This window comes from Stenella coeruleoalba, assembly GCF_951394435.1.
Source record: "Stenella coeruleoalba genome assembly, chromosome: 12".
NCBI lineage: Eukaryota > Metazoa > Chordata > Mammalia > Artiodactyla > Delphinidae > Stenella > Stenella coeruleoalba.
Window position 1 is genome coordinate 32,830,633 of NC_137158.1, and position 20,662 is coordinate 32,851,294.

The 20,662-nt window shown below is 46.7% G+C and overlaps 1 protein-coding gene across 1 annotated transcript; it reads left to right on the forward strand.

Moving 5' to 3' along the window:
• Window positions 1-1,416: 1,416 nt before the first annotated feature.
• PRDM13 (PR/SET domain 13) lies at window positions 1,417-9,143 on the forward strand (the record flags this gene model as incomplete). The annotated part of the gene is made up of 4 exons (XM_079939184.1): window positions 1,417-1,640; window positions 3,176-3,307; window positions 3,601-3,721; window positions 7,399-9,143. Exons 1-4 carry the CDS (start codon window positions 1,497-1,499, stop codon window positions 9,141-9,143), a joined length of 2,142 nt encoding a protein of 713 aa, XP_079795310.1. The 5' UTR covers window positions 1,417-1,496.
• Window positions 9,144-20,662: the final 11,519 nt, after the last annotated feature.

A 20,662-nucleotide genomic window follows, 5' to 3' on the forward strand; every position in this document is an offset into this window, starting at 1 on the left:
ATCGGAGGTTTCCCTAAAAGAAAACGAGGAACATTCTAGTTTAACGAAGTACTCGTTCTCCTAGCTTAGGAACTGGGCTAAAGGCAGAGGTTATCAACGCCCACCTCGCCCTCTTTTCTGTGACCTTTGCTATAGTGCTTTTCCTTTTTTTTTTTTAAAGGAAAAGTCTGGTGTGTTGGTTCTGGGGAAATTAGCCCCAAGGAATTCATCCTCGTTTTAAACTTAAAAGGGTGCAGGACTTAGAGACACCGATGTAGAGAAGAAAGTATGGACACCAAGGGGTGGAGGGAGACAGTGGCGGGTGGTGGTGGTGGTGGGACGAACTGGGAGATTGGGATTGACATATATACACTAATATGTATAAAATAGATAACTAATAAGAACCTGCTGTATAAAAAATAAATAAAATTCAAAAATACAAAAAAAGCGTGCAGGACTTGAGTCGTCGGTTGGTGTGCAGGGGAGACATGATTAAAAACCCAGCCCGCAGAACCCCTCTTCAAACCTCGGGTGCGGTCAGGGCACGCGAATCCCCGCAGCGTCCGGTCCTGCGGCCTCTTCCCATTCTCCAGAGAAAGTGCGGCCCTGGGGTGCATCTGGGAGCAGAGATGAACAACTGACCTCGTCTCCCAAAACTAGTCCGGACGCTTCATACTTCGGGGCGAAACTGGACAGAGGGAACGATAAAGCGGTTCTAAATAGAGGACTGGCCTGAACCCAATCCCCTGAAATGGTAATACGGCCGTTATTTAAAAAGTGTAGGTATTTTCTGGTGTTTTCCCATCAAGTACCTGCCTAATTTCTGTATGGCACACGCCAGAAATCAATAGAAGTTAACAAGTCCTCCAAACAGTCCCCATCTCTTTGTTTAATCTCCTTTACAATAAAGCCAAGGGGAGAGAATTAAAAATCTTTGAAGTAGACCAAGGCTCAAAGGAATCAGCCAAGTAGACTTAAAGTAGTCACTTATTTCCCAAAACTGGTTTGTCGGTGAACAATAAAAGGAAGTAAAATTTATGGAGAAATTATACAGTGGATTTGTCACTTAAAATATCGTAACTGTCTCGAGGACAATGCCCCATGCTGAGGATTAATGGTCCCGCCGGACCTTTGATTCACCAGCGCCTTTTCTTCGCCCTTGACAAATTGGATTTTTAGGAATGGGAAGGTCGCCTGGACCATTGTGCGCCAGCCATTCAGAGGCCTCGATTATGCAGGGGGCTGAGGGAACCATTCCATGTGACCCTCTCGGGTGGGACTCTGCAGCTGCTCTGCAGCGCAACTCTCTCACCAAACTCCGCGCCCTTGCGCTAGCGGTGCCAAAAGGCGCCCGCCCAGATTGAAAAGGTGCAGTGCCGGCCCGGCCGCGTCACTCCGAGGGCGGAGAACGCACGTCGGGGCGCGGCTAGCCAGCTAGCGCGCGGCTCAGGTTCTGTCGCTCGCGCCCTGCCGAGGACCCAGTGCGCCCGAGCGCCTGCCTGGCGGCGGCGGCAGCAATGCACGGAGCCGCTCGCGCTCCGGCCACCAGCGTGAGTGCCGATTGCTGCATCCCGGCCGGCCTGCGCCTCGGGCCGGTGCCTGGAACCTTCAAGCTGGGCAAGTACCTGTCAGACCGCAGGGAACCCGGGCCCAAGAAAAAGGTATTAGCCATTCCGACCTCCGCCCCCTGCCGTTCGTTCGCCTCCCCTTATCCCCTCCAGGAAAGGGGTGGATAGGGCCAGGGGAGGAAAGGGGTGACTGAGTCGTTATCTGCCAATTCTGCCAGTTGGAAGGGGACTCCGATCATTTCCCACAAGTCGCACTAGCCGAGAGCTGGACGTGGGCCGGGCTAGGGGAGAGGACGTGGCTGAGAGGGGACAGCCCCCGGGTGGGGTGCGTGGGGCTCTTTACGTGCCGGGACCACTCGGAACCCCCGATTTCCCCGGAGCGCTGAGGTGTTCTTCGCAGAGGCGACCCCTCCTCCCGCCGCATCTCTCCTCTCTTGGCAAATATGCCTTTTCTCTTTTATACAACTCACAGGCGCTGAGGACTTTTCTTACCTTCTGCCCTTCAATGAGCTAATTTGAGGCTTAAATTTGACTTCAAATAATTTGATCTCATCGTCTCCGAAAAATTTATCCTTGGGTACTCTCAGTTCCTAGAACCTCCCCAGGTGTTTCCTTCCACGGGTGTCTGCTTGCGGGTTCGGGGTGAATGGAGAGAGGGTGCGCCAGGTGGTGGCTCTGACGCAGACTCCGAGGACGAGGAGCGCCCAGCCGCGAGGGGCACCGGGGCTGAGCGCCTGCAGCCGGGCTCGGAGGGGCCAGAATCGCAGTTGGGAGGCGTCAGGGCCAACACGCTCGCTCCGACTTCCCGAACAGCGTCGCGAACCCCGACCAGAGAGAGGTTCTAACAGGCCCCCGCCCGCCCCGAGGCGTCTCAGCGGGCGAAGGTCGGTCAACTGACACCAGGAATGAAGGCAGGAGTCCGGTGGCGTGGGCAGGGGTGACTGGGAAGAGGACTTTAGACTACAGCTTTCTTGTAAGGAATTGCTCCGGGCCCGGTCGACGGGACCCGCATCTGGCTCATCACGCAATCATCCTCTTCCCCAGAGTAGTATAGCCGGGCTCGCCGTGCACCGCTCCATCTTCTTTAAACGCGCTTTAATTGCTTTTAAATGGCCGGCCAGCGCGCGGCCGCTTTGTTCAGACAGTTTCGCCGCGGGGCTCGCGTGCAGCTCCGCGTTTTGGTGCGGTGCCGCTGGAATGCGGAGGCAAGAGAAGAGGCGCGGGACACCCTGCGTTCTGGGACTGACTTAGAAACGTCTCTAGCCCGGTGTCGGGGCTGCTCTTAAAACTGCGAGACGGAGAGATGCGGTGGGGGTGGGAGACGTCTTGGCACGAGATGTGCCCAGGCGCTTGGGCAGGATGCTTTCACTCCTCGTGCTGTCAAAGTGGGACAAGACGGGCGGGGTCGGCGGGGGGGGGGGAACTGTTATACTAGCCAGCCTCCCCTCTTCCTCCCTCCCCCAAGCAAGGTTCCTAAGGACTTACTCTCCTCCCAGCAGCCCACAGCGGTCTGGCCAACATGAGCACAACCATTTTCCTGAGTCGGCTGGGGGTGGAGGATACACTTGCCCGATGGGTTGTGGGCCTGGTCGTGGCACGGGGGAGAACGACCACTGCTTGTGTTGCAGGTGCGCATGGTGAGAGGGGAGCTGGTGGACGAGTCGGGGGGCTCCCCCCTGGAGTGGATAGGGTTAATCCGAGCAGCCAGGAACCCCCAGGAACAGACTCTCGAAGCTATTGCAGACTTACCCGGAGGACAGGTACTGTGGGCTTCCCCCGCCACCCCACTGCCAGTTCTATCTACCGAACAGTCACTGATATTAAGAGCAAAGCACTTTAGCTAGAGGTCTCATTTAAACGTCCCAACAACCCTATAAGGTAGATACTATTATTTTCCCGGTTTGAAGAATGAGGGAATTGAGGTTCAGAGAGGTCCAATAGTTTTCCCAGCGTCACACAGAGTCAGGGCGCGGAATCGAACCTTTCCTCTCAGTTGTTTTTTGACCGATTACCCAGGAAATGACAGCAAGCTGTCCTGTTCCTTGCGTCCCAGATCTTCTACCGAGCGCTGCGAGACGTCCAGCCAGGGGAGGAGCTGACCGTGTGGTATTCCAACTCCTTGGCGCAGTGGTTTGACATCCCCACGACTGCAACTCCGACGCATGACGAGAAAGGTACCGCCTCTGAGAAAGCCTTCGGCTCAGCGCGGGTAGGCGAGAGTCCAGCCCTCCTCCGGTCTTTGGGCCCGTCCCTAGACTTGAAGGGCCTTTTTCCTGCGCTGTTTAAAACTGAATTCATACTCCCTGTCGGAGTGGGCAGAGGCGACGTCATCACTACCTCCTTTAAATCAACAGTAAATGATAAAAACAAACCATAATAATCTGGCTCTCGATGGCAGGGAAAAAATACTCTTCGTGAATTTCATGCAGGTCATCCTTTCTGATTGCATACCCAAAGAGACAGTTATTTACTCACCTAAGAATCAATAAAGATGCTTTAACGTAGTGTTAGGGTGACCACCTCATGAGCTCCAAAAAGTGTAACTCAAACCGAGGGGCATCTATTCACTGGTTTGGAGGAAAGTAACGTATTTCTACAGCATTTTAGAAGCATTACGGTACTTACAGCTGGTCAGTTGGCAGGTACTGAGGCCCTTCCATTTAAATGGTATTTATTCATTTCCCTCTCCCTACTTAAATCGAAACTGGGATGTATCCCAGTTTCTTCTCAGATTTATTTGACCCCTTCCAAAGCCAAGAGCAGATTTATGCAAATTAAGGTGCAGTAACTAAAGAGAAAAACATTTTCAAACCTTCCCTAGAACACTGAGGAACACTTCCTGTGGAAAAAGGCTGGGAGGTGCTAAAATAGTTAAGATCTTGAGACTCCTTGTTATTGCACAACACTTCCATGACTTTCTTTGTTCTTTGCCAGTTGTTTTTGTTTTGTAATTTCTCCTAAAGACACAGTTATATTTAAACTCAACATCATGGATGCCGTCAACTATTTTAACACATTCTCCTGAATTTCCTGCTCAATCTCATTCCTTTAGAAATAGAGTTAAAGATCTCAATACTAGTGTGGGACTTAAGAAACAATTAATGAATAAGAGAATGAAGTTAATTCAAAATGATGAATCACTTCACTTCAGAGTGTCACTGTCTTCTGTAAACTAATTCTATTGATTTTGTGGGTAGATCTGTATGTACAGTATTCATAAAAGTTATCTTAGTTTGTTCCTTGCATCACATTACATCCTCTTGTCAACTTCTTCCAGTAAAAGGGAAACATGACAAAAGCCCCATAGTGGAAAACTCTCAAATCTGCCACTATAGAACAATTTCAAGGACTCCTGGCCTTTGGGGGCCAGGAATTTTTGCACAGAACACCCTTCTTTAGACACTCTCAAATAGTACAAAAGCAACTTTTTTGAGTGGTGGCCCTCATGTTTTCATTTCAGTCAATAGAGCCTATAAACATCATATGGTCACAGATATCAAAAGAGACACCATTTTCCTTTTGGGGAATGTGTGGGTTACTTTGAACCCTGATTTCCACAGCTTTGAGGTGCTTGAAATCTTGACCACCTTAGAGTTACATCCAGGAGAGGAGGCAAAATCACTTATGAAGTGTGTTTGGTACTTTTGGCATAGGTTGGATTTCAGGATCCAGAGAACATGTCAGTTCATTAGGATAAACAAACAAACAAAAAAACACAGTGAAACAGAAAACATACATTTGCTTAAACCTTGGAAAGAGGAAGAAATAAGTAGGGATGACTGCTATTCTTCCAATATTGACTAACCCCAGTGGGTTTCAATTCCATAGTAAGATTAACAAAAATACTGACTCTTTGTTTTAGGAACAAAGCTTATTTGGCTTTGCATTGAGCTGAGTCACTCTAGGGCAGCCTCTGAAAGTGCTCTCTTTAAAAAGGGGTGATGAGAGGGAGGTTCTGAACTTAGCAGGAAGAAGGTTACTTAATATATTAAATCAACATACCCACCAAGAGAACTCAGGAAGTCTCTTCTCCCTCTCTTTTTATGAAGATTTATTTTACATGGCTGTTCAATACAACAGAAATATTGAATTGATTTTTGTTTAAGTCTTCCATAGATAATTAGGATAGGGCACATAGGCAAATCCTCTTCCCTTCTTTTTCGTTCTGCTCTACCTTGGCTTCAGCTGGAATAATCTGCTCCTTACTTGAACTTCCACCTTAGTTATCTGGGAGGACTACTTGCTTTATACAAATTCAGAAGCAAAATACATGAAGGGAGGAATATCTGAAAATTCCCCCCATTGTTGTTTCTGTAGTAATGTTTTAGTAGTTTAAGCTACTTGTGTGCAAGGAGGAAAAATTTAACTTTCCCATTACATTTAATGAAACTGACATTTACTTTGGATACTTCCTTGTGGCTCAACTAACTTCTTTCTCATAGACATCCTTCCCTTCAGTATTATTGATCAACCACAGCATTTAAAAAGACATCCAGGGCTTCCCTGGTGGTGCGGTGGTTGAGAGTCTGCCTGCCGATGCAGGGGACGCGGGTTCGTGCCCCAGTCCGGGAAGATCCCACATGCCGCGGAGTGGCTGGGCCCGTGAGCCATGGCCGCTGAGCCTGCGTGTCCGGAGCCTGTGCTCCGCAATGGGAGAGGCCACAACAGTGAGAGGCCCGCGTACCGCAAAAAAAAAAAAAAAAAAAAAAAAAAGACATCCAATTGCAAGCTCGTTGTTCTCTGTAGGGATGTAACATGATCTTTTTGAGTAAAAATTAACTTCTACCATGTGATCAAAATCTGTTTCATACATGTGTCTTTTGATTGTGTTCATAGACCCTAGCAAAATTTAAAAACAACTGTTAATAATATTAAACACACAAAAAAGGTTTGATGCCAAAAGCATGTATATAGTCCCTGATATAAAATGGTGCACTTATCAAAAGTTGAGTATATTATTCACACACACACACACACACACACACACACATCATATATATTTTACAAGGACTTTACTAAGCTTGGATTTGTGCAGCTATCTAGGAGTTAATTACCAGGTGGAACAACTGATAAGGTAATGCAACATCATCCTTCTGTTTTTAGAATATCGGGACATAAGACTTTTTCTTTTCTCCCATCAAATTAAATGGAGTTAAAGAGGAAATAAAGATACAAATAATTTTGAAGAATAGCAAATCATAGTCCCTATGTGGTCCTTCAGTTGGTCACGCTCCAGGAAAACCTCAGGCAAAGTGTTTAAGGCTGGGAGGGGGTGGGGAGGGTGGGTAGTGGACATAAAAGACATTGTTCTATGAAAAGGAATGATTACATATGGCCCATACATACAGGATATTGTCTCGCCTGGTAATGAGGCGCTCACGACCATTAGATTGGCCTTTGTTCAGTTTACCCAAACTCCTTGACATACGCCACCTATTCTGCAAACGCCAACAGATGGGCCCAGGCCCAGCACAGCCCCAAACACTTGATTTAAAGCAACAGCTGCTCTCGTCTCTTCCCTGGCCAGCCTGCCTGAGCGCTGCCCTCCCAAGGAAGATTTGCTCGCATGGCCCGGAGGAAGTCTTCGTTGGAAAGGCCCAGGTCACCCCTCTCGGCCCCTGAGTAGTCTCAGAGGATGGAGATGGTGACAAAGTTGGCCATTTGGGGCTTCTCGGAGTCCTCGCTACAATGGGGCTACCGAACTCCCTTATTCGCCGGAACCCAAGAATACTCCTGCTTCTTCCCATACTGCTGGTCAAAACCTGGGCTTTGCCTTGGGCGCGCTGGCGCTTTTTTTCTCTCTCGCTTGCTTGCTTCTCACTGGGTCGCTTTTTCACTTTTTCTCGCCCAGGGGAGGAGCGCTACATTTGCTGGTACTGCTGGAGGACGTTTAGATACCCCAACAGCCTTAAGGCGCACCTACGTTTCCACTGTGTGCTCAGCAGCGGCGGGGGCCGCGCCTACCTGCACCACGAGCACACGGCTCGCCAAGGCGCTGCCCCGGCGGCGGATGGCCTTCGCCTCTCCCCGAAACCCCCAGCGCCAGACTTCGCTGCGGCCGCCCCGGCGGGCACTCTTCGGGCCCACCCGCAGGTCCCGCCGGCCCTCCAGGCTTGCGGAGCGCGGGAGAGCATCAAGCGCGAGGCCTCCTCCGCGCCCTCAGCCACCTCGCCACCCCTGGCCAAGTGGGGGCCGTCCAAGAAGGGCAAGGAGCAGCCAGAACGCATCCTGGACATGAGTGGTGCCGCCCGGGGACACGGCCACTTCCTCGGCATCGTGGGAGGTTCCCCAGCGGGGGGCGGCGGCTTGGCTTTCTATCCTGGCGTGCGTTCGGCTTTCAAGCCCGCTGGCTTGGCCAGGGCAGCCGCGGCCGCGCACTGCGACCCCTACCGGGAGGAGGGCGGCGGCAAACCTGGGGCCAGCCTGGCCTTAAGCAGGCTGCTGGGCGGGGGCCGGGTGGGCGGACGCCCGGGAAGCGGGGAGAACCCGGCGGCGGGCGAAGCGGGCCACCACCATCACCACCATGCGCACCATCACCACCACCACCACCCCAAATGCCTGCTCGCGGGGGACCCGCCGCCTCCTCCTGGCCTGCCCTGCTCCGGGGCTCTGCGCGGCTTCCCTTTGCTCCCTGGGCCCCCAGAAGAAGCGTCCGCCTTCAAGCACGTGGAGCGCGCCCCTCCCGCAGCCGCCGAGCTGCCGGGAGCGCGTTACGCGCAGTTGCCCCCGGCGGCCGGGCTGCCCCTTGAGCGCTGCGTGCTGCCCGCCCTCGACGCAGGCGGCCTCAAAGGCTACCCAGGTGGCGAGTGCAGCCACCTGCCCGCCGTCATGCCGGCCTTTACCGTCTACAACGGGGAGCTACTCTACGGCTCACCGGCCGCTGCCACTTATTACCCGCTCAAACTGCACTTCGGCGGGCTGCTCAAGTATCCGGAGTCCCTCTCTTATTTCAGTGGACCCGCGGCGGCGGCGGCGGCGGCGACCGCTCTGAGCCCGGCCGAGCTGGGCTCCCTGGCTACCATCGACCGAGAGATCGCCATGCACACGCAGCAACTGTCGGAGATGGCGGCCGGGAAAGGCCGCGGCCGCCTGGACGCGGGAACGTTGCCCGCGGCCGTCGTGGCGGCGGGTGGCGCTGGGGGTTGCAGCAGCGGGGGCGGCGGCGCGGGCAAGCCCAAGACGGGCCACCTGTGCCTCTACTGCGGCAAGCTGTATTCGCGCAAGTACGGGCTCAAGATCCACATGCGGACGCACACGGGCTACAAGCCGCTCAAGTGCAAAGTGTGCCTGCGGCCCTTCGGCGACCCCAGCAATCTCAACAAGCATATCCGGCTGCACGCCGAGGGCAACACGCCCTACCGCTGCGAGTTCTGCGGCAAGGTGCTTGTACGCCGCCGGGATCTGGAGCGCCACGTCAAGTCCCGCCACCCCGGCCAGAACCTGCTGGCCAAGGCGGCCGACGGCCCGGGCGCGGAGCCTGACTACCCCCAGGAGCCGGGGGAGCCCAAGAGCGACAACGACAGCGACGTGGACGTCTGCTTCACCGACGACCAGAGCGACCCTGAGGCCGGGGGCGGTGGCGAGCGCGACTCGTAACGAGTCTTCCTGGGAAGCAGGGAGTGTGGGGCCGTGGACAGAGAGAAGAGGGGCTTCTGTTCTGGGAGAAGAAGAACTGCTGGTGGTGAGAAGGGCCCAGCGGACAAAACCGGTTTTGTTTTGGTTGGGCGCCGCATTTGGAACGGTGAGAAATCGCTGGTCCGATGCTGAAACTCTGAGCAAAGGTTTCGAGGTGGCTTAAAGAAATCTTGCCTTCCGAGCGTACCGAGGGCCGCGGGTCTCAGCGCGCTGCAGGCTCCTGTACTCCGCGAATAGGCTCCGTCACCCCCCAAGCCAGGCGGTCTGCTCTCGGAGTTTAGGATCACATTAATGTGAAGCCACAGGGCCCTCGAGGGTGCCGAATTTAACCGCCACGTATTTTTAAATTGTTCTTTTTTGTGGAGAAAATTGTGCCTTTTGAAACGACGTTTTGTGTGTGTATTTTACATTAGCATTTCACTGCATAGGCAAAACAGTAGTCACAATTCGGTAGATGTGACATCCATACACTTGTTTCCATTTAATCTGTTTTCGTGTCAAGGACTGCGCCTCGCTGCATTGAAGATATAGTGGTAGCAGGTGTACAAATTGGTCAAGTTGCAATTATTTATAAGAGAATAGTGACAAATGTAAAATATCTAAAGCATGAATCTAAGAGCACGCAATATATAATTTTAAAGAAAATGTCCTATTTGGTAGAGTACAAATGTGATGTATGTTGTTTTATAATGAATGATGTACAGTGGATTCAGTATTTTCGTCTTGGTTCCAGTTTGTGCAATCTTTAATAAAAATAAAGATAAGAATGAGAGTTTGTTCACTTAGCAATTTCAGCAGATCTTTTAAAGAAATAGTTTAATTTGAAAACGGTTTTCAAGGAGACTCCATAATACAATAAATTAGAGGACACTTGAATACTTTGATTATTCATTAAATAAATTTTAAGTACTGTTGTAATAGGAAAATATACAATTTTTAATACGTGCATTTCACAGGCTCCCAGCTAGCAGGCAAAACAATTGTTTTCTGAAACCATTGTTAATCATGCTAAGTGTTTTCATCTTTATGGAAAAAAGCTAATGACCTTCAAGGAAAAACACACCCACACACAATATTTCTCATCAAAAAGAACTGTGGAACTGTAGAATCACTATTTCTTGTTACGTACACTTCGACAGAACTTCCCATGGGAAGCAAGAAAAAGGAAACGTGAATAGTGCTTTTATGATTTGTACAGTTTAATATTCATTCAACAAATACTAAAGGAGGATCTATTTTGTTGGAGGTGCTGATCTATCTGCTTTATGTAGGTCCCCCGCCTGCCATGTACACCTTTCAACAATCTCCTGCTGTCTGAATGGGTCCCATTTTACAGAAGAGAAAGTATACTCTTCAAGGTCACTACTGGGAGGCCCATAATTAGAAGGCACAGTTAGAAGCAGTGACTTTATGGGTATAAAAAATTAATGCTAATTAATGGAAGGATATCACAAAGAATATAATTTTGTGGGCTAAAATTGGAAAACACCTCCTTTACCTCCCATTCCCTCTCCCAACATGCTTTCTGGGGTTTCACTGCAGTTACTAGGAAGAGGAGGACAAGTCACACTCCTCTGCTAAGGGTAGGTACCCTAACAGCCCAGGTCTGCAGCGCTCTTCCCAGAGGTTGGTGGGAAGCATCTAGTGGGTCACCAAAGGGTCTTGGATATGACCCTGATGATTTAACTCAGTTAAAAATGTCCTTTATTTTCCGCATCCTGAGTACTGTGGCAGTCTCCACCTGCTGTCTTCCATTTGGGAACACGGCCTCAGTCACTGGGTGGCAGGCAGGGACTTTCTCTAACCCATCGCGGCAGGAGGCATGGGTGGGAGATGAAGGGCATCTAAGTTGTATGGGCGGTGATCAGCAAAAAAGATTTCTTCTATGGGAAAACTTATGCTGGGAATTATAGGCTTTTTAGTGTCAGCTGACCTGAAAATGTTTTGCTTTGTAAAAGAAAGCCCAAAGAGAAACAAAATATATGTGTGGATTAACATTTACATATGGTGACAATGATACTACCATTGATCCTTATGCTATTTGCAATTCTTTCTTCTCTGCAGAGGAACAAGGTTTAGTGATGGCCTTGCCACACAGAATTGGAAGTGAACCCAAGCATCTGCCAGTTCAGCCTGGGCTCCAGGAGCCCAGGGCTTATCACTGCCTACTTAGTATTATGGTCCTGCCCTTTGAAGCAAAGCTTAAAACCAAATCCACACTTACAGAGAAATATTGGAAAACTTTTCTGAAATCAGATCGTGTAAGTCCTCAAGGAAAGTGAGAAAGGCTGCCCAGATTTGAAACACAGGAAGTTTTAACAGCTATAAAAGTCATGTTTCCTTCTCCCATTTCTTAGCTCAGTACTCAGTCCTATAACTTGTTTTGTGTGAAAATAGCCTTTAAAGAAATAAATTAAAAATAGTTTGGAAAGGAAATACATTAAAATTGATAAATATCTAATAAAACAACTCCAGCCTTCTGTTTTCCCCTTTATAATTGATATCTACTATGTTATTAGAATAAATTCCAACATAAAAATGAAAATTAAATAGAGATTTAAAAGGCTCTCAATCGTAGATCATTCATAATCCTCCATAGGTTGCCTCAGATAACCTCTGTATTTGTCCGCGGGTGTGCACACTATCATACATAATTAATGCAATTATTTATTTTAATGATGAAATCAAATCAGTGATATACAATCAGTAACAATATTACTTATTTTAAGTGGTTCAGCTGACAATGTTTCTCAGGTCACTTCCTTCAGTCTCCTATCCCTTTCTCTCCACTCCCAGCCCCCAACCCTCAATTCTTCTCATCCTGATATCCGCAGCTAACTGTGAAGGTTACACTAAAGCCACTGGAAGTTCCTGAGATTTTAACTGAATATTTTGTAACAAAAGATTTTTTTAAAAATTATTTTCGACTGCATTGGGTCTTCGTTTCTGCGCGCGGGCTTTCTCTAGTTGCAGCAAGCGGTGGCTTCTCTTGTTGCGGAGCACCGACTCTAGGCGCGCGGGATTCAGTAGTTGTAGTTCGCGGGCTCTAGAGTGCAGGCTCAGTAGCTATGTACTCCGTGGCATGTGGGATCTTCCCGGACCAGGGATCGAACCCATGTCCCCTGCATCGGCAGGCGGATTCTTAACCACTGCACCACCAAGGAAGTCCCAAAAGATATTTTAAAAAATAGGAGAATTCATACCTTTTAGAAGTGAAAGACTCTAGATTGCTTAGGTCTAGTTAATTCAGACATGAAAATGTTTTGCTAAGCTGGATAAATCATCCAGACATGGGTTCTAGGCTTGCCTTCTCTCACTTGCTTGGAATCTTGGGCCAATCTTTCTCAATTTCCTCATCTGTAAAACAGGTTGAAATGAGCCATAAGGTAGTTGTGAAGACTGAATGAGTTAATTCAGTTAAACTCCTTTTAGAATCAAGCCTGACACACAGTGAGCTCTCTAACAGTATTTACAAACCTCTAGCAACTCTCTGTGGTTTTATTTCGAAGACATCAACGAACGAGATAAGGGGAGATGCCCTTTCATAAGCATTAGCATCTTTTTGCAGGGCACTCGCTATCCCCTTGGTTCACTTCTAGCCCCGATAAACTCTCAACAGTTTCAGTAAAGGACTCACACTTTTGCTAAAGAGAAATTTCTTCAAGCTCCTCATTAATCCATCTTTCCATTTAAAATTCAGACACTGGTTCAAATGGTTCATAGTGGTTACGTGAACGGGAAGAAAAGTGTTCTTCGTCTGTTGTCACTAATTTTTGAAATGCTTGGCTGTGCTTGCGGTGAGCCATGAGTTTTAGTAGAAGAATGCAAAGGAGGCGACCGTGCGTACATCTTCCCTCCTGAGCGGAGCAGAGGGCGGAGTACAAGGCAGGAGCTGCAATTCCCCAAGGCTGTAGTGTGGGGAAAGTTTATTTACCGCCTAGATTGAGAGAAGAAGTCAGGCGACGGCGGGCCTCCAGATTAGAACTATAGTTCGCCGGAGCTGCGAGAGAGCTTAGTGGTACTGGTTGCGGGGTTCCAGAGCCGAGAGGGCGGTGATTGGCTGCTCCCGTTAGTTCGAGCGCTCCCATTGGCTCATCCCTTGGAGCCAGGGTTGCTATTGGTAGCGGGCTGGTCGCGCGCGAAGATCCGGGCAGGCTCGCGAGAACCCCGGGCCCAGGCGGCGCTTGGGTGAGTGTTACGGCGTCGGGGGGTGTGTGTGTGTGTGTGCGCGCGTGCGTGTGCGTGTGCGTGTGTGTGTGTGTGTGTGTGTGTGTGTGTGTGTGTGTCCGTCCCTGGGAATGAGGGTTTCCAGGTCTGGGTTCCGGGCAGAAGGGTGGGAGTCTCGCCGCGTTTGGGTGTACAGTCAGGGAGCCCAGAAGGGAGAGAGACGCGGGAAAACCCCCGCGGCGCCCAGCAGGCGGCCCGGGGAGTCCCAGGCGCCGAACTAGTCCTTGTTTCGGTGTCCCTGGCCTGCGGTGGCGGGGAGCTGCGGCACCAGCACTGCGCGCCCTCGCCATCTGCTGCTTCCCCAAAGGGAAGAGCGAAGAGGCGCTGGCGCCGTCGGGAGGTCAGCCGTGACCCTTGGCCACCCAGGTGTGGGTTGTGAAGGGGAGGACTCAACAGACGGCGGGGCCAATGTGTTTAGTTACAGAAGGAGTGTGGCACTCGCTCTGGGCTGGGTGACCTTCCTACAAAAGATGAAAGGAGCGCTTCTGTCCTCTGCGACTGTAGTTTAATTCAAATTAGGTGTAACCGCTGTAAGACAGACAACTTGTTAATGCCTTTGCCTTGCAAACGATACTAGGGCCCTTCAAAAAGTGACTGAGATTGGGTGGACTCTATGTATGCGTGTAAACCCTTTAAAGACTGATTTTATTTCAGTATGTTTTAATAATTTCAGTTTTAAGCATATCATGTAAGTAGATAAAAATTAAAGCACAAGTTGGTTAAACAATATAAAAGTGATAGCATAAAAGATTTTTTTGGTAATTCGAATCAAATAGATTGAGAGGAACGTTTTCATACAGAGGAAACTTTATTAAAAATAAAATAAATCTGATATCCCAATATCATGAATATTCCTCTCCTTTTTTTTTTGGTATCCACATACACTTTTGCATAATTCAGTATTGTAGGAAATGGCTTTCTATACATATTTCCTATTTTTGATGTTGGCAGTACAGGAATGTTCCTGGAGGTTAGTTTAAGTAGAGAGTGATTTAAAATCCAGCTTTTCATGGCAAGTTGTATTTGAATGGGAGACACTCAATTCCAGTGATTTGAGTAGAAAGCCTTAGGTGGAAATGTCTTATGTGACAGGAGATACAATGAAGAGAGATGCAATAGCAGATGGCTTTACATAAGAACGTAGTGAAGGTCAAAGATAGTTTTTAATCCTTTTTTTAAATATCCCTGACAACCGGCAGAAAGATAAGATTCTATACTTGACACTGAGCAGTTGATTCCTGAATTATCACCTTAAGGTAAAATGAGACATGACCAGGTCAGGTTTAAGCTTACTTGAGTGCATCGGACCATAGCAGAACACATCTGTGAGCAACAAAATACTTTCAGGTATGCTAAAAGTCAGTCCAGTGAGAAATGAGTCAATGCAGGATGTCGCATTTTATAAGCCTATTTGTGATTTTCAGAAAGCTGGAGAAAGAAATGCCTTAGCAACCAAGAAGACACAGAGAAAAGAAAATCCATTAGGGGCTTTATAGGGTAGGCTTTCTGAATTATTTAAAGTTAACATGCTGAAATGTAAGCTCAGGATACTGGCTTTGCAACTATAGGTGCTTGTATATATACTGTGCCTTATGTTTGTTTCCAAAATCAATGTGTGTATTACTGTCGTGAATTGGTAGTTTGGGACTTCCTGATGTACATACTGGCCAGCAGTCTCCATATAAAGTGAGAAAAAAAATTAGCTTTGCATTGAGAATGTTTTGGGAGAGAACTCATTTCATTACATCTTCATTATCTCATTTAATCTTTGTAACAACCTATTTTACAGATAAGGGAAATGAAGCTTATGTTGCTCAGCCAGCTAGGAATAGTCCTAGAATGCATTCCTAGGCTTGTGGAATCCAAGCCTGACTCTCAGCATTCTATATGTCCTCTTTAAAACAGTCATCTGCTGTAGGAAGTATCCAGAAATTCAGTTTGAATCCTTTAACTGGATCCAGTGAATGTTTTACTAGGACAGTGATGCAGTGAGCTGAAAGAACAATGGTGCCTAGACTTTTTCAGCTGGAACTAGAGTTAAATTAGAGACCATCTTTGCCTTGTTATATATTTGAAATTATTTGAATTCTGGTAAATCCCTATAAGTCTGGGTTCCGTTTAGTCTAACCTGGCTTGGTCTTATTAAACACAAAGATGTATCTATAGAGGTGAGTCTAGAATGTCCCACCTGTGATCCTGAGGACCCTAGAAAGGAAGGTATGATAATTTGATTCTGTTGAGAATTTCAGGACCAACTATGTACTACCAGAGAATCACCCAATTCCCAAGTAAGTCCCTAATTTTTTTCCCAGTCTCCTAGCATCCCTTGGGACTGATCACCTCTGGTGTACTTCAGTCAATTTTCAAACTTTTTCACATGTAGCAGGCTAGATTCCTGGGAGTCTAGGCCACGTGGGGTGCAGCGGTGGCACTGGGCTGCCCTGAAGCTGCTCTGCTGATGGTAGAACCAAGGGTGATCAGAAAGAGAGAAATACAAGGGCAAAATCAAAATAGAATGTCAGGCACATTGCCATCTGGAAAGAGCCAGGCTGAGGCAGAATCTCAGTAGATACAGGCAGCAGAATGAAACCAAACTAGAACAAGAAGGTTGGGGTAGAATGAAGGAGGTGGAGAAGGAGTGAGACCTTGAATGACTGGAGCCTGGATATCGGTATTTTCTAAAAAAATAATTTTGGTTTTTAAATAGGTAATATGCTCACATGTTCAAAGATAAATAGGTATAAATAGGTTTATATTTAGGAGTCTTAGTCCTCCCTCATTACTGTGCACTCCAGTCCTAGAGGTAATTTCAGGGGTAGATTTATTGTGAAGCTCTCTGGTGCAAGCTCCTTCCAAGACTTGTACCTAGTTTTGTCTTCTTTTTCTTAAAGTGATCCCCCCCCAAAAAAAGGTACGAAATCTGGATCTTTACTTTGTAACCATTTAGTTGATTTCTTGTGTACTTCCAGTGTTTCTTTTATAAGTGTAAACACCCAAGAATGGATGTATTCTTATTTTCCTCCCTTTCTTAAGCTGAAGATTTTTTCCCTGTACCTTTTGGGTTTTTTTCTTTTAGTAGTATACTCTGAAGGTCTTTCCATAGCAGTCCAAAGAGAGCTTCCTCATTCTTTTTTCTTTTCTTCTGCATAGTATTCTAGTGTGTAGACATTCATAGATTATTCAACCATTGTTTTGTTGATGGACAAGTGGGTTGTTTTCTATAAAGAATGCTTCAATGAATAACTTGTGCTAAGTGATTTTGAGGTGTGACTCAGTTATTTTTCAGAAGGTGTCACTACTCTGATTATAGTGGGGAGGTGGTCAGTGAGGACTGAGCTGGCCAGGATAGTATCATAACCAGACCAGCCTCTAGGAGATGGATGAGTAGCTGACTGCTCAACTTGCTCCTTTTCTCCGTGGTTAGAAAACTCAGAGTACCTTTAGCTCTTGACCATATTCTTCAAAGGGAGACAGCAGTGGGGCTTCCATCCCATTCTTGTGTTCTCTTGGGAATTTGGCAAAGAATCCGTGGGAGACCTTAGCTATAGGACTGCACTTCTTCAGGCCAAGCAACATGGAAATCCTAATGTTACACTAACATGGAAAACATGTGTTTGTGTGTACTTGGCATTTGAATCTTTAAAGTTCTTTTCTATCTACACAACCCTCAGATTTTGATTTCCCTATGATGTGTATTATTTAAAAACACCTTGTGCAAAACCATCTTTGGGATTATGATTCACATCTGTAACTGGATGACTGCAGTGTGGGCCTGTGGTGAGTAGCACGCACAGAGCACAACCCACACCAGCTGTAGAACAGTGGCAAGCACTCCAGTAGGGAAACAAACGAAGGCAATTGAGATGCACTTGGCCATGGAACAAAGATGAAAATGACATTCACTTGTAAATGAGTTTTCGGTGTTTGATGTAAACAGAATGACATGTGTTTTGCAGGAAGACATCCATGACCTTAGGATAGTTGCTGAATTCATTACCTGGATTTGCACATGTTTCTGACATTTTATCATTATTGGTGTATCTCATGTTCTAACAATCTCTAGGTTTTTAATTTATTTAGAAACATTTCCATGATTTTCTGTCCTAGGAGATGGTCTGAGAGTTCTGTGAGATGCTCATCACCGAAAGGCTAAGTGTCTTGCAATAAAACTTGAATCTGGCATCTTGCGCTTAGGTAAGGGAATGGTTGAACTTACAGAGCTGAACTTAGAGGATCAAGAGGAAGAAGAACATCTTCTCGGCTGTGTCTTTCATTGCTAGCCGTGGTCCCCAGCCTAGACATTTCCTCAAGCATTAGACTTAGATGATTGCTATGTGGCTTTGCTTTCTGACCCTCATTCATCTTTCAACCCCTATTTAAAATCTCCCCTGTCCTCTGTAGTTTTCTCTGACTGTCCCAGCCCAAGGTGGTCTTTTCCTCCTCGAACTTCCACAGCAAGTGGTCTATGGGACTTATTTGTCACTTATTTTGTCAAAGGCATATATTGCACACAGAATATATCATTTGCTTTTTAAAATATCCCTGGTATAATACTTAGGCATAGATATGCAACAGATATTCGAGAATTAATTGATTAAATACTCTGAATTTCTCATTCTTCTGAACACTATGTTGAAGCACTGAGTGCCTGCTACATACCAGGCATTGTACTGATTGGGGACACAGGATGGTTAAGATTGTCTCAGGCTGCTGGTGGTCTACTGGAGGAAGCAAGGGCAGGAACAGAAATTGATAACACGATGTTCTGGGTATATTGATGGAGATAAGCACAGAGGAAGGACACTTCTTTGATCAAATAAAGAAGAGGGTAAGGGCAGGGAAGGAGTTAAATAGGCAAAAGCTTCCCAGAGGAGGTGACGCCTGAACTAAGTCTTAAAAGATGGATAAGAGTCATATAGTTCAAGTGTAAAGAGAGATGGAAGGACATTTCCAACAGGCAGGATAGCATGAGGGAAGAGACTGAGTGGAGAAGCAGCACGGATGGATGTGAGAAATTCCAGGCAGTGCAGCGCTACTGGTGGGCAGAGCAGCAAGCAGGCAGTATTGCTGAGAGATGAGGATCCATGTGTGAGGAAGTGTGGTGCAGTGGTTAAGAAGGTATTTCTGGGGGCTTCCCTGGTGGCACAGTGGTTGAGAGTTCGCCTGCTGATGCAGGGAACACGGGTTCGTGCCCCCGTCTGGGAAGATCCCACATGCTGCGGAGCGGCTGGGCCCATGAGCCATGGCTGCTGAGCCTGCACGTCCAGAGCCTGTGCTCCGCAACGGGAGAGGCCACAACAATGAGAGGCCCTCATACCGCAAAAAAAAAAAAAAAAAAAAAAAAAAAAAGAAGGTATTCCTGGGCTTTGGAGTTAGGCAGAGTTAAGTTTGCAATCCTGGCTCTGCATCTTCCCAGCCATGGGTACTTGGTCAAGTGATGTAACTTCTATGTGCCTCAGTGTACTCATCTGTAAAATGGAAACAACGACGGCATTGTATTTAAAGGGTTCTTGTGAGGGTTAATTGAAGTAATGTTTGCAAAGTGCTTAGCACAGAGTAAACATTCAAAGCATGTTGGCTAATTGTTTTTGAGAGACTGGACAGTTGTGCAGGGGCCATAAAAGGAGGGTCTGTGGAAGATGTAAGCCATGTGGACAGATGGTTTGCATTGCCAGAGAACTGTGTTGGAGGCAGGGAGACAAGTTAGGTGGCAGTTGCATTCAGTGTTTCAGGTGACAGATGATGTGGGTCATTGGGAAAAGGGATGGAGAGGAGAGGATAAGTTAAATATCTAGGAGGTAACATTGGGAGGATTTTGTGACTGGATGGGGGAGTGTGAGAAAGAGAGAGAGTCAAGAGTGTTCATGATAGGACGGTTACAAAGTGTTCAGTAGTATCACACTGTCTATGGGCTTTTGGCAAATTCACTTTAGGTCAAGATGATCTTAGAGGTGTTCTGTTTTGTTGAGAAATAAAGCCTAAAAAAGAAAAGAAAAAAGACCAATGCATTTGAATATATAAATTATTGTAAATAAAGACAGCAGTTGTAGTCCAAGGAAGATATTAGTTTTCCCAATAACCGAAGGTAATAGCAATATATAAATAGCTCATTAAAATTTATGAGAAAGCTTCATGATTCCAGTAATTAAATCGCAAATGATAAGAATTAACCAAGTTTCTGGTAAACAAAGATGCACAAACATGTTCTTTTTCGTAGAAATCAGAGATGCACATGAAAAGTTCCTTAGATATAAAAATTAGATAAAAATTTAAGAAAATTCCAGTAATCTTTTGAAATTGATACAAGTACATTTTACTGATGTCACTAAAGGTGTTTGTCCAGCAATGTGGATAATTTGCCAGGGCTATATATCGATATATGGGCTCAGAACTCATTTCTGAGGATTTATTCTAGAGGAACAGTTTAACAAAAGCATAAAGTTATATATGCATGTGGTTTTTCACTGCAGCAATAAATCCTATAGAAAAAAAAAGCAATGAAGTATTCAAATTAAGATATGGTTATTTAGGGAACATCAATATTATGATATATTATGAAGTAATGTTAAAAATAATTGTTAAGATAAAACAGTGGAAAACTCTTAACGAAAATATCAATATTAACTGAGAAAAGCTGAATATGATTATGATTGCAGTTATTACAGAATATGCATTTGTTTAGATAAAGACTGGAAGTAATATGCAAAATATGAAAGTAGTTGTGCTGTGCTTATACATATTCTCACGTGCATTACCCTGACTTTTCTGATTTTACTTTAGCAAGTCTAGTTCTGTGATGTTATTTAGTAATTGTTAACATGTTGGTATTTTTCGTTGCTGAAGTAAAGTCCATTATAGTTATCATGACATATTACCCCTTCATAGTTTAGTGTGCACTGAGAACATTTTCCTCCATAACTGTACTATCATATCAAGCAAAATTAATTCCTTAATATCTAGTACTCAGACACGTTTATTTTTGCAATTCATATTTTCTTTTAAAAAAGAAATAACTTGATCAGTCTGCTCCGTCCGGTGGAATTGTTCACTGCTGATTGGAGAGTGGCTGGGTCCCAGGCCTCTGGTGCCATGGCAGTGAGTGTCCCCAGGCTGGCGGGCTCGGGGCGATGAGCTGTCAGCCCTCTGGGCCTCTCTGTGTGGAGCCCTAGGAGGAGGAGGAGGGCAGCTGGCTCAGAGATGGTCGGCTCCATCTGCAAGTAGAGCTGCCTCTTGTTTCCTGCCCTCTGCTCCCG